Source organism: Diabrotica virgifera, chromosome 2 (genome assembly GCF_917563875.1).
Source record: "Diabrotica virgifera virgifera chromosome 2, PGI_DIABVI_V3a".
In the NCBI taxonomy this organism is placed as follows: domain Eukaryota; kingdom Metazoa; phylum Arthropoda; class Insecta; order Coleoptera; family Chrysomelidae; genus Diabrotica; species Diabrotica virgifera.
Genome location: NC_065444.1, coordinates 263,221,097 through 263,234,403, shown reverse-complemented (window position 1 = coordinate 263,234,403; position 13,307 = coordinate 263,221,097). Strand labels below are relative to the sequence as shown.

The 13,307-nt window shown below is 31.6% G+C and overlaps 1 protein-coding gene across 2 annotated transcripts in view; it reads right to left on the bottom strand.

The window, feature by feature from the left end:
* LOC114333656 (ubiquitin-protein ligase E3B) overlaps positions 1 to 13,307 on the bottom strand; it is a 144,651-nt gene that overhangs the window by 124,646 nt on the left and 6,698 nt on the right. For both annotated transcript variants that reach the window (XM_028283592.2, XM_028283591.2), the window contains exons 3-6: positions 11,405 to 11,593; positions 11,043 to 11,234; positions 8,088 to 8,277; positions 1,514 to 1,759 (exon numbers count right to left, since the gene is read on the bottom strand). In XM_028283592.2, coding sequence (XP_028139393.1) covers positions 1,514 to 1,759; positions 8,088 to 8,277; positions 11,043 to 11,234; positions 11,405 to 11,593 — 817 coding nt within the window. The remainder of the gene's footprint in view (positions 1 to 1,513; positions 1,760 to 8,087; positions 8,278 to 11,042; positions 11,235 to 11,404; positions 11,594 to 13,307) is intronic.

Genomic DNA, 13,307 nt, shown 5'->3' with positions numbered 1-13,307 from the left:
ATCTATAATTTTTTATTTATAACGCTCAAGTCATCCCTCTCACAAATTTTGGCACACTGTTTGTCAGTTTTCGAGATATTTTAATTTTTCAGAGCAAGTTATTAATTAGGGTGTTCTATTTAAAATTACTGTGAAAATAATGTGCTTGCGTTTTGACTCACCCTGTATTCGATATAAAGAAAACAGGTATTGGTAAATACCCTGTATAACATAACAAACCTTTATATTTTTGTGATGGGGAAGTTAAAAAGATTTCGAATATAAAATAAAATATGGGGTGCTCCAAAGTTTGGTCTGCCACTATGTTATTGAACACCCTGTAACATTCTAACTAATTTTGGAATGTGAAGCGCAAAGTTAGCTACAATTTTTGTTATTAACTTTTTTGCTATCTATTACTATAGCGGATCTATTAAGCTTTTTCACACTAATCAATCACCCTGATTTTGTGTTCACCTGTACAGGTGTGCTGCGCAGTAATGAACGCAACCTGTATCAGCAGCCAGATGACCGGTACGGTGTTCGAGGAAGCATAGGGAACAATATATGAAAGAATCAGCCGTCTTAAAATGATTTCTCGAAAACGTTGCTAGCTCTTAGACTTTAGACCATACCACTTTAAGAGGATATTACTCAAGTTGAAACAGATATATTAGAATTCTATCACAGGTGTTTTTTTAATCTTAAGACGTATTCTTTAAAATGCACTAAATTATTTTACTTTAAAAATGAGATAAACTTCTTTTTGAGAAAATTAAGAAAGATCAAAAATGTAATATAAAAACCGAAAAATATCAGTTAAAAAAATGTTTATACAAAGTATTCAAAACTTTTTTCTGTACAACTTACCTAAACTACATTTAAAACAAGCTTAAAAAATAATAAATGTTTTAACATAATATACGTTGGATAGCCGAATAAATAATGCGATGTTACTAATAATAATTAATATCAGAGGGCTTAGGGTTTTTTACAATGAAAATTACGATATGGGATGGAGCTGTGTATTTCGTGTTTTCTATACAAAGGTTGATCGTTAACTAAATAAAAGCAAAAGCTAATATAATACTGTAGGTATGTGTGTTCTACTCACATCTGCAAATATTAAAATATAAACAAAACATTCGAACCACACAAAATCAGGGCATTGGATCCGGCGCACATGGGTTCGCTCCCAACCCCTATAAAACCACTTTTATTGTACACGAGTTCGCTCCGAAACTCATACCCGAAAGTTAAGTTATGACCGAAGGGTTAGGTCTTCCTACCTGAAGCCGGGAGCGAATCCATGTGCAGCCATTGGATCATGTAGGTACCGCGATCTGAGAGGCCATGTGTTGGGGTTTGACAATCATAATATTACAGTCACCCTCCAGGGGCGTAGTGTAAGAAGTTAGTTTGTTACAACGTTAAAAGAATTTTTTTAGCTCGTCAAATCAGTTGACGTTAAAAAGTTGGTTTAGATTATGCTAAAAATGTCGTCAGGAATAACGAATATAATTTAAAAACTTACCCGTTAAAATATCGAGTTGCAGCTGCGTTAGAGTGTTCAGTGCGGTATGATACAGCGAACATATCAACACGATCCTGTGGACTTCGGGACTGCCCAAAGCTCTGTAGGTTTTCTGAATCGCTGGCTTCGTACCTTTGCTCTCTAATACTTTTTTAAAAAAACTTGTTCCGCCTACACTCATCTGGGTAGGGCTCATAATCTGCACGGGAGGCTCTGTATCAGCGACTAATGTTGACAACGGATCACCTATAAAAAGAAGAAATTATTTTACTTGTTAGCCAATACAAGCATATCACCACCGAAATACTTGTCATTTATGTATATCTGTACGAACCATGTCAAAAACCATTGAGCATTTAAAAGAAAGTCCTACTCATTCAGCCCGTTAAAAGCAATGAGGTATGGCATTAGCATGGAATGTTAATGTTGACTTAATGAGAAAGCTGGAAGCTTTTGAGATGTGTTTAGGAGAATTTTGAAAATACCATGGACCGATCATTTTAGACAAATATCCTGGTTGAAAAACATTCGCGACTGAATCGGGTTAATCACGCAGACGTGTTATGAATCTTATAACATATCGATATTTATAATTTTTTGCTTATACGATCTCAATATATCGCATATATGACTATTTTTCAAAATGAACACACATCTGCCCTTTTTGCAGATTCCAAGTAACTCGAGTACGAGAAAAATCCATTATATTAATACCGCATTTACGTTGGTCCTGCCGGAGTCTTTTATTCAATGATAGTTGCGCTATAAAAACAATAGATTCTAAGATTATTTCTCACAGTTTCAGCCGACATAAAAACAGTTTTATATCCTAAATTTATCATGTGTGGATCGCTATGGTTGGAATTGGAAACTCAAGTGGTCTCGCTGTTGCATTTTTATGTTTTTCAAAATTAATAAAAGCTCTTTGTCGTACCGGACCGCATTAGAAGTATTTGTTTACTCTAAAATTTGAGTTAGAGGCGCATAGAAGTTTGATAAATTGATCTCCCCTCTTGTTGCAAAAGCCGAAAGAAAGAAGAATTCTAATGCTCTCAGTCAGTTCAGTTTTTCAGTTAGTTACCAGTCAGCCTCAGAGCTATCGGTCGCGTTTAGCATAACTCAGAATGTAATATCCCGAATGACAATACATTCTTAATTCACAGTTCACATTTCTCATTATTACTACACGGTTGTTCACGCGAATTATTTATCTCTCTCTCATTATTACTCATTGGCTTGACTCTCATAATCGCGGCTCACTTTATTCACAATTTCTCAGTACATAGCAAAAAATGTATATGTGTTTTGTATTAAACTCAGTAATAGTTGTTATTATTGTACAGTGATTGTCAATAGTGTTTTGTGTTACCGAGATAAAATAATCACCCTACACGTTTTATTACTTATTTCAACTCCGAATTACACCTTGCTTCGACTCGACAAAAGAAAATCAGAGTCCACTTTTAGTGCGGCAGATTCGTGCAAAATATTATAAGAATTGTGCATTTAATGATAGAAGCATATAATTTGGACCACATATACTACACATATGAAGGTTCAAATTTAGATTGGAGGCCACCTCAATTTTGCCTTTTACAAAAATGGCGGGGATTCAAAATGGCGACTATACATATGTGACTAATAGCACGATAACTTTTGAACGAGACTTCAGATTTCAACCAAATTTGGTGTATAGGTTCTTTTTTTTATGTAAAAGATCGAGGTCTTGTACCGGAAGAATAGGTTTACCAGAAGTTAGGTTTTTCCTGATTTTTATGTAAAAATATGTTGTTTTTTTTTCAATTCTTTCACCCTATATGTATTAATTTTTTAAAATGTTAATACGACCATTAAAAAGAGCGTATAAATATTTTTTAGGAAATATTTTGAACTTTTTAAATATGTTCATTCCCATTTAATAAATGCAAAACGTATCTTCACATGTACCTATATGCGCAGATTCGTGCAAATATTATAAGAATTATTGTGCATTTAATGGTAGAAGCATATAATTTGGACCACATATACTACACATATATATAGGTTCAAATTTAGATCCGAGGCCATCTCAGTTTTTGTTCCTTTTACAAAAATGGCGGGCATTCGGAAGAATCGGTTCACCAAAATTTGTGTTTTTACTGTTTTTTTTTATGTAAAATATGTTGTTTCTTTTTCAGTTCTTTCACCCTGTATATATTAATTTTTCAAAAAGGTAATACCTGCGTTGAAAAGAGCGTAAAAATATTTTTTAGGAAATATTTTGAACTCTTTAGTTATATTAATTACCAGTTAATAAATGCATAACGTATCTTCACATGTAGGTACCTATGTGCGCAAATTCGTGCAAATAATAATATAAGAATTATTGTGCATTTAATGGTAGAAGCATATAGTTTGGACCACACATACTACACATACAAAGATTCAAATTTAGATATGAGGCCATCTCAGATTTAGTCTTTTACAAAAATGGCGGGCATTCAAAACGAATCTGCCGCCCATAGGTACATGTGAACATACGTTGTGCATTTATTAAATGGTAACTAACACAACTAAAAAGTTCAAAATATTTCCTAAAAAATATATTTACACTCTTTTCAATGGCGGTATTACCTTTTTGAAAAATTTATATATACAGGGTGAAAGAATTGAAAAAGAAACAACATATTTTTACATAAAAAAACAGTAAAAACACAAATTCTGGTAAACCAATTCTTCCGGTTCAAGACCTCGATATTATTCATCAAAAAAAGATCCTATATACCAAATTTGGTTAAAATCTGACGTCTCGTTCAAAAGTTATCGTGCTATTAGTCACATATGTATAGTCGCCATTTTGAATGCCCGCCATTTTTGTAAAAGGAACAAAAACGGAGATGGCCTCGTATCTAAATTTGAACCTTTATATGTGTAGTATACAGGGTGGGGCATTAGTGTGACAAAGTCCAATTACTCGTTTGTTGTAAGAAATAGGAAAAAAAGTTATTTAGGTAAAAGTTGGGGCACACATAGTGTCATATTTTAAAAATATTTTCAAATATACAGGGGCGTCCGTATTGACAGGGTGACACCAACTTATGTTTTTTTAAATGGGATACCCTGTATATTTTTACATTTTTGGATTCTCCTCGATGTTTCCTTTCTTAAAATATATGGTTTTGTAATATTATACGAGGTAGTTTAAAAGTTAATTACGTTTTTTTGTTAATTTCGTAGCAAAATCTACACCCTGTAGAATTGTAGTGATTTGACATCAAATTTTCTATTTGCATTTAAACGATTTTTAGTATAGTCTACTACTGTTAATCATTAATAGTATAGCGAAATGTTTAATTTTAGTATACAGGGTGGGTCGAAACTCGGAATGAGTATTTTCTGAGTTTTCTTAAATGGAACACCCTGTATTTTAGTATTGTAATTAAATTATATTTTATGGTACTTTTTTATTTCTTAAGCATTCCCTATACCTAAGTGCTTTAATTTCTAAGTTATTCGTCATTCTTTAAGCAAACATTAATTGCAACAAAAATTACGTAAAATTTCATTAGGTAGCCGTGAAAATATCCAATCAAAAGTAATTTTTCGAAAAAAAAAAATACATAATAATCTAGCATGATCCTTAATTTATTAATATTGGATGAGATATCCAAATACATTCGTAGTTAAGGTTGTTGGTGCTTAAAATATGAATCAAACATTCTGCCTAGTTGGCTATGACACAAAATTTGCTTAAACGTTTGACATTACACTATTTATATAGTTCCAGTTGATTTGATACCATTACTAATATTAATTTTTCTAATGAGGAACGGATTAAAATGGCTTTGTGCTAGGAGAGTATAACAAAAATGAGCTACTTGCAATAAAAATGTATCATCAGCAATTACCTGATAGACGACAAGCAAAAAGAGAAACTTTTGAAAGGGTACTAAAACGGTTTCAACAGACAAGATATTTAGATTGTAAGAACGATTTGACTAATATGCAGATCCTCAGTGACACTAAGGATTACATTTAATTGCTGTTTTCTTCACTTACAATAGTTTTTATTCGAGCAGATTTATCATAATCTAAGTGATCAGTCCGTTGAAACCGTTCTAGTATATTTTTAATCGTTTCTCTTCTTAGTTGTCTTCTATCAGGGAATTTCTGATGAAAAATTCTTATTGCTAGTAGCACATTTTGTTATATTCCACTAGCACCAAAATTTTATTAATCAGTTTCTCATAAGAAAAATACATATTAGTAATGGTAGCGAAGCAACTGGATCTATAAAAATAGTATAATATCAAATTTTTAAGGAAATTTAGTGTCATAGCCGACTAGGTAGAATATTGTATGTTTTTATTAATATTTTGCGCACCAACAACCTTAACTACGAATTTATTGGGATATTTCATCCAATAGTAATAAATTAAGGATCAGACTAGATTATGATGTATTTTCTTTTCCAAAAATTATTTTTGATTAAATATTTTCACAGTCACCTAATAAAATTTCACGTAATTTTTCTTACAATTAATGTTTGGCTTAAAGAATCACGAATAACTTACAAATTAAAGTACTTAGGTATAGGGAATGCTTAAGAAATAAAAAAGTACCATAAAATATCATTTCCTTAAAATACTTAAATACAGGGTGTTCCATTTAAGAAAACTCAGAAAATACTCATTCCGAGTTTCGACCCACCCTGTATACTAAAATTAAACATTTCGCTATACTGTTAATGTTTAACAATAGTAGACTATATTAAAAATCGTTTGAACATAAAATAAAAATTTGATATCAAATCACTAAAATTCTACAGGGTGTAGATTTTGCTACGAAATTAACAAAAAAACGTAATTATCTTTTAAACTACCTCGTATAATATTACAAAACTATATATTTTAAGAAAGGAAACATCGAGGAGAATCCAAAAATGTAAAAAAATACAGAGTGTTCCATTAAAAAAAACATAAGTTTGTGTCACCCTGTCAATACGGACGACCCTGTATATTTGAAAGTATTTTTAAATTATGGTACTATGTGTGCCCCAACTTTTACCTAAATAACTTTTTCTCGTATCTCTTACGAGAAACGAGTAATTGGACTTTGTCACACTAATGCCCCACCCTGTATGTGGTCCAAATTATATGCTTCTACCATTAAATGCACAATAATTCTTATATTTGCACGAATCTGCCGCATAAAGGTACATGTGAAGATACGTTTTGCATTTATTAAATGGTAATTAACATAACTAAAAAGTTAAAAATATTTTCTAAAAAAATTTTTACGCTCTTTTTAATGGCGGTATTAACTTTTTGAAAATTAATACATACAGGGTGAAAGAATGAAAAAAAAAACGGCATATTTTACATATAAACCACGAAAAACACAACTTCTGGTAAACCGGTTCTTCCGGTTCAAGACCTTGATCTTATACATCAAAAAAAGAACCTATATACCAAATTTGGTTGAAATCTGAAGCCTGGTTCAAAAGTTATCGTGCTATTAGTCACAATGTATAGTCGCCGTTTTGAATACCCGCCACTTTTGTAAAAGGCAAAATCTGAGATGGCCTCATATCTAAATTTGATCCTTTATATGTGCATTATATGTGGTCCAAATTATATACTTCTATCATTAAATGCACAATTGTTTCAAATATCGGCTGCACTATTTTTCAACCATTACAGAAGCTGGTTCCCGTGTTGTGTGAAGGACAAGAGATATTCACCAGGTCCATTCAACAACTGGTGAAGCGTTCTGCACACAGACGCTTATAAGAAAAGCAGAAGTAAGAGACGAATTCGCAATGGTTATAGCCAACCTTCAACAATGGAGTTGGCACTAAAGAAGAAGAAAAGTAATGATTTCATTTCGAGATGACAGATAAATCTTACTGATCTTATACTGAACATATGATCTTACTGAACATATAAAAGAAACTACTTGCAATTTATTGGATCTGTTTACAATATTTATGGCATCGTATATACATGGTGTTCAAAATAAGTATGTAGGAAAAAAGCTTCACATTTTAAAGTTAGATACAAATTTATAATTAGGTACATTTAATTAGATACCTTTCTTCATAGAATTCTGCGATGTTACGTCTTCTCTGTCCTTTTTTATAGTGTTGAATCGTGCACATATGGTGAAGATATGTGCAGGAGATTGAAAGAAATTGTGATATGTCTATATCGGAGAACACTTAAGATCCCGTGAACTGAACGAGTCACAAATTATGAGATTCTCAAAAAATGAAGAAGAACCGAGAGGTACCTACTGACCACCACCAAATCTCAAAAGTTAGAATACTTTGAACATATGAATCCAGATATGCCATCCTACAAGCCATTCTGCAAGGAAAAATATTTGGAAAGCTAGGTCCAGGAAGAACAACCTCCTGGTTAAAGAACCTCAGAGCCTGGTTCAACAAAACATCTGTAGCTTTTCCGTGGTTGCTGCAGATAAGGTAAATATTGACATGATGATCGCCAACATTCGTCATGGAATATCGAGAAGAATATTATCAAGAATATATTGTGCGGAAAAAATCAGGAAGTTATTAAGTAACGATACTTACCAAGAAGTATTTGGATTATCTCGGTGTTCCACAGGTAATGCAATTGCTCTTTGACATGAGGTATAGCTGTGAGCAAAAACATGTCCATAGGCTGCGCAAACCACCCTAACACAGGATGCCAATGAGTTAGTGTAGATTGTTTGCTAACTACATAGTTCTGGCAGCTTTCCAATAATCCAGTAACAACAACCTGCAATTTTTATGTAAAATTATATCGTATAGTACCAAAACAGTAATAGCTATTTGTATAACAAGGGAGGAAAGTGCTACTTTTCCTCCCGAGAATGAAGTTTACTGCCCGACGCGTAGCGGAGGGCAGTAATCATTCAAGGGAGGAAAAGGCACTTTACTCCCATGTTATACATATGGTTTTTCCACCTTCCTCAAATAACAAGTAATTTTTTAATTTTTACTTAATTTATTTATGTAACTAACCAACAAAATGTATTAGAACTAAAACTAACAAGTAGGTACAATATAACTGTCAACTGTCAAATATAAGTCAAATTATTAATGTAAACATTGTTAAATTAGAATAACAATTTACTGTTTTTTACCATTCTGCAAAATACAGAGTGTTTTCAAATAAACGTTAAAATGTATAAATACTTACGTAATAGAAAATAGATATTGTACAGGGCGTCAATAAGTTATATTTCATGAATGAAATACCATTACGTCACTTTTACTTTTCCTCCCTAGGGAGGAAAAATATTTTCCTCCCTAGGGAGGAAAAGTACAACTTTGCTCCCTACAATCAGGTCCGGAAAAGTATACTTTCGGCAGAGGTAGGTGGAAAAAGTTATTTTTCATAACATGCATTTTATTTCTGTGATTAACAAAACAATATAAAGTAATTGTAGCCTTGAAACAACACCCTGTATATTGAAATTTTCAAGATCCGTTTGAACATAGGTATGAAAAGAGCACAAAAAACTAAGTTTGATCGTTCGCTTCAATTTTTTTGGCCAGACAATTTAATGAATTTAATTTTGAAATTATGTCGAAATTTTTAAGAACTCTGAGAATTCATAATAAAAATTTCGATATAATCTTAAAAGTAATGTCATTAGATTGTCTGCACAAAAAATTAAATCCGGGCATTAAACTTAGTTTTGTGCTCTCTTCAGGTGTGCAAACGTATTTTAAAAATTTCAATATACGGGGTGTTTTTTCAAGGTCACAATTACTTTGCATTTTGTTGGTAATACGGACCTGGATTTTTCTTGTGATTAGTAAGTGAGTCCTTCTAACGCAGCAAATAACTAATTATTTTTAAAATTAGTATTTATTCATTAACTTGAATGATTTATTATTAAAAGTGCTTTAAAAACCTGCTTATTAATTTCAGGGTTCTTAAAAATTTGAATATATTTAATTTCAAAATTAAAGTTAATAAATTATTTTAACTATTTATAATGGGAAATAAGCCACAATATTATTAAAAAATGATTTTTATTAACGTTTCGACGCCCAAATCGGGTGCCGTTGTCAAAATACAAAATACTACTAACATAAACAAAAATGTTGTTGCTTAGTAAAAAAATTCTTCTAATAATTTATTTAATTTGACTCATTTATATCGGCAATTCAGATACATATTGATACATTTTAAAGTAGAAGACTTTAAAATGATATTGCCAATATTTATGAGTTGCGTTCCTGGGACCACTTTACTGAAATATAGTTCATTCGATTACATGAAATCAACCCCAACTCAAGAATATCCGTCACAAAAAATCATAGCATGTGATATGTCTTTAAAAAGACAACCACATGCAACGGTGACATTTTTTAATAATATTGTGGCTTATTTCCCATTATAAATAGTTAAAATTGTAAAAATGCCACAAGAAAATAGCTTCAGAACAACATTAATAAATTATTGCACAAAAAATCAAAGTGAACCGATAAACTCGGATTTTTGAGGTCTTTTCAAATGTGCAAACAAGTTTTGAAAATGTCAATATACAGGGTGTTGTTTCAAGGTCACTATTACTTTATGTTTTTTTGTTAATCCGGACCTGGATTTTTCTTGTGATTAATAATTGGGTCTTTCCAATGTGTAAATAAGTATTGATTAATTTTAAAATAGGTATTTATTCAATAACTTTAATAATTTATAATTAAAAGTTAATAATACCTGCTTTTTAATGTTGAGTTCTTAAAAAATTAAATATATAATTTCAAAATTAAAGTCAAAAAATTGTCTGGCCGAAGAATCGAAGAGAACCAATAGACTTCGTTTTTTGTGCTCTTTTCAAATATGCAAACAGATTTTAAAAATTTCAATATACGGGGTGTTGTTTTAAGGTCACAATTACTTTATAATTTTTTGTTAATCCGGACCTGGATTTTTCTTGTGATTAGTATGCCGGTCGTTTGTATTTTGAATGAGATATATGTGTACCAAATATTAAAAAAATATACAGGGTGGTTCTAAAGTTATGGCTTAAGAAATAAATGAGCACAATCGATAAAACACCCTGTAACTCGGATATAAAAGTCGGTAGGGCAAAAAATTTAGTATACCTAGAACGGCCTCAGTGACCTCTATTCACCATTAAAGTATTTTCGTTTCCCAATGAAACAGCCTGTATAATAGCTGTAGATACAGTCTCTCTCTTTTTAGGACGTTCTTTATGAACGTCATGTTGTGATAGTATTATTATCTCAACAACAAGTTTCACATAATTTTCATAGTATTCCACCTCAATTGAGCGGAACATAGTTAAAATTAAATCATAGTAAAAACATAGTAAAAGATAGTAGGACATAGTAAAAAAAAATCCTTTTTTAGGACGTTCTTTATGAACGTCATGTTGTGATAGTATGTATTATTATCTCAACAACAAGTTTCTCATAATTTTCATAGTATTCCACCTCAATTGAGCGGAACATAGTTAAAATTAAATTTTTAATACAAAAATATTATTAAAACATATTTCTACTTACTGTAAATGTTGGAAAACACAATTCCCTTAGGGTACTATTTCTTTCTATGTATGCCATCTGGATTAAATTTGCCAGTAAACATAATGCATAGCTTCCTTCTAAAGTATTAAAAACTATTCTCATAGATTGCTGACTAGAAAGTAATTCCAAACTCCTTGGAAATATCTTGTGGTTGCCTAGTGTAGATATGCACTGAAATACAAATACTGCTAATATTGACTATTAATAATCTTCCCCAAGCAAACCCCAATAAAGGTTTTGGTCAATAAGTTTTTACTAAGCAAACCCCAATTATTTTTCAGTTTTTTACCTATCCTAGAGACGGTGTTATCTTTTCCTGAAACACCCCGTATATAACTTACCTCTGACGACAAGTTCTGAAGATGTTTCACCAAACCAGGAACAGAAAAAATATTTATCAAAAATATCGTCATTAGTTTGTCTGAATAGTTGGCTGCAACTAACGGTCTCAAAGAAAGAGTCAGTATTGCTGATAAAGATACATGTTTAAATGATATCTTTGTTCTGGCTAGACCCCTCAAAAGTAGATTCTGAAATAAAGTATTATATTATAAATATAGTAGGTACCTATTTAAATAACAAAACAATGATTTAATTAAAACTCTAATGTAATTTTGTAATTTACAATGAAATAAGCGAAAAAATGATCCTATACCATATACATGGTATGTCGTTTTAGTGTGACATTGGTCAATCAAAGTCAGTGGCGGCGCCTGGTGTAAAATATTGGGGGTGCACACATAATGTTAACATATAAAAAGACCTTGAGACCCTATTTCCGTAGGTAAAGGTTTTTGAGTGTCTTCAAATTGTAAAAATCAAGGACCTTATTAAAAATTACAATAAATAATGTATTTTATTGACTTAAAATTATAATTTAGTGTTTAAATGTTACAAGCAAGTTTTGTAACGAAAGTCAGTCGCCTGTTATTTTTTAGATAAATTATTCACAAACAAATTCAGTAAAATTTGGAATTTCTTGAATCATTTTTTTTTATTGAAAACATTGCGAGTGCAGTTAATCGATCCTGGCCCATAGCTATTCTAAGGAAAGTTTTGATACGTTTCAATGCAGAGAGACATCGTTCTGTTTCTGCAGTTGTCACTGGCATCGTAACAAGTACATAATTGGAGAATTCCAATCAACTGGATAGTTAAAATCGTATCTTCTATTTTATTCATTATTCTTCCTCTTCTCCAAATATGTGCTTCACACCTACACAATTTGTAAGTTTTTACACAAATCTCCATTTTAAATAATCATTTATAATCCCGACGTTTGCACTTTGGTACATTCTTAATTAACAAATTTGGTTTCGGCATTTTTAATTTTTCTTCTAAATATAATGAAGAAAATTTAATTGATTTTAAATATTCCACGCTAACATTTACGCCCACAAATCCTTCCATTCTTAATATAGTTCCGAAATTCGAACTTCATGAAAGCAAAATTTAAACATACGTGTGCCGTGCACGTTGAAAACACCAACGATCATGCCATAAGATCACATCCAACTTGTGATCCTGTGGCCATCTAAACTTGTGGGCTATAGCGGGTAGCAGGGCGGGTGGTGAGTTGTATTTTGTCGTATGAAAAGTCATTGGGATAGGAACCACTGTGAGAGCGGTGAACACGGGGTTCTGTCTAAGGCCTCGCATCCGTGAACTTTCTCCTTTGAAATAGAATAAAAATAATTAAATGTTACCTATTAGATACTTATAAACTCCTTGGATCTGTTATTTCGAATTTCAATTACTGTATAATTACAGTCAAAACCGTTTATAGCGAACTTCAGGGGACTGGTGGTTTTTGTACGCTGTAGCCAGTGTTCTCTGTAAGCGGTTATACATATATGTTATAACGAACAGGTTGCTATAAACGATATTACACTGGTAGCAACAGTCAGCTCGTTGTGAGTTTTTGATGCAAAAATGTGTAACTTAATCTATACCTATAATATGTTATAACATATTATACATAATATTTAACATATGTGTTTATTGTACTTATGTAAATCTAAATATGTACATACATAGATACATATAATAATATGTATTGGAATGAGTACAGGTAGTCAATAAACAATACTCATAATATAACGGGTTCTCATTTTCGTATTATAAAAATGTAGGCATACATACACTATTTATTTTTAAAAACCCCAAATAATATAAATCACACCATTTGGCGTCTTGGGTCAAATGGTGGAATAATGTAAACAAAATCTTATGATACCATGGAGC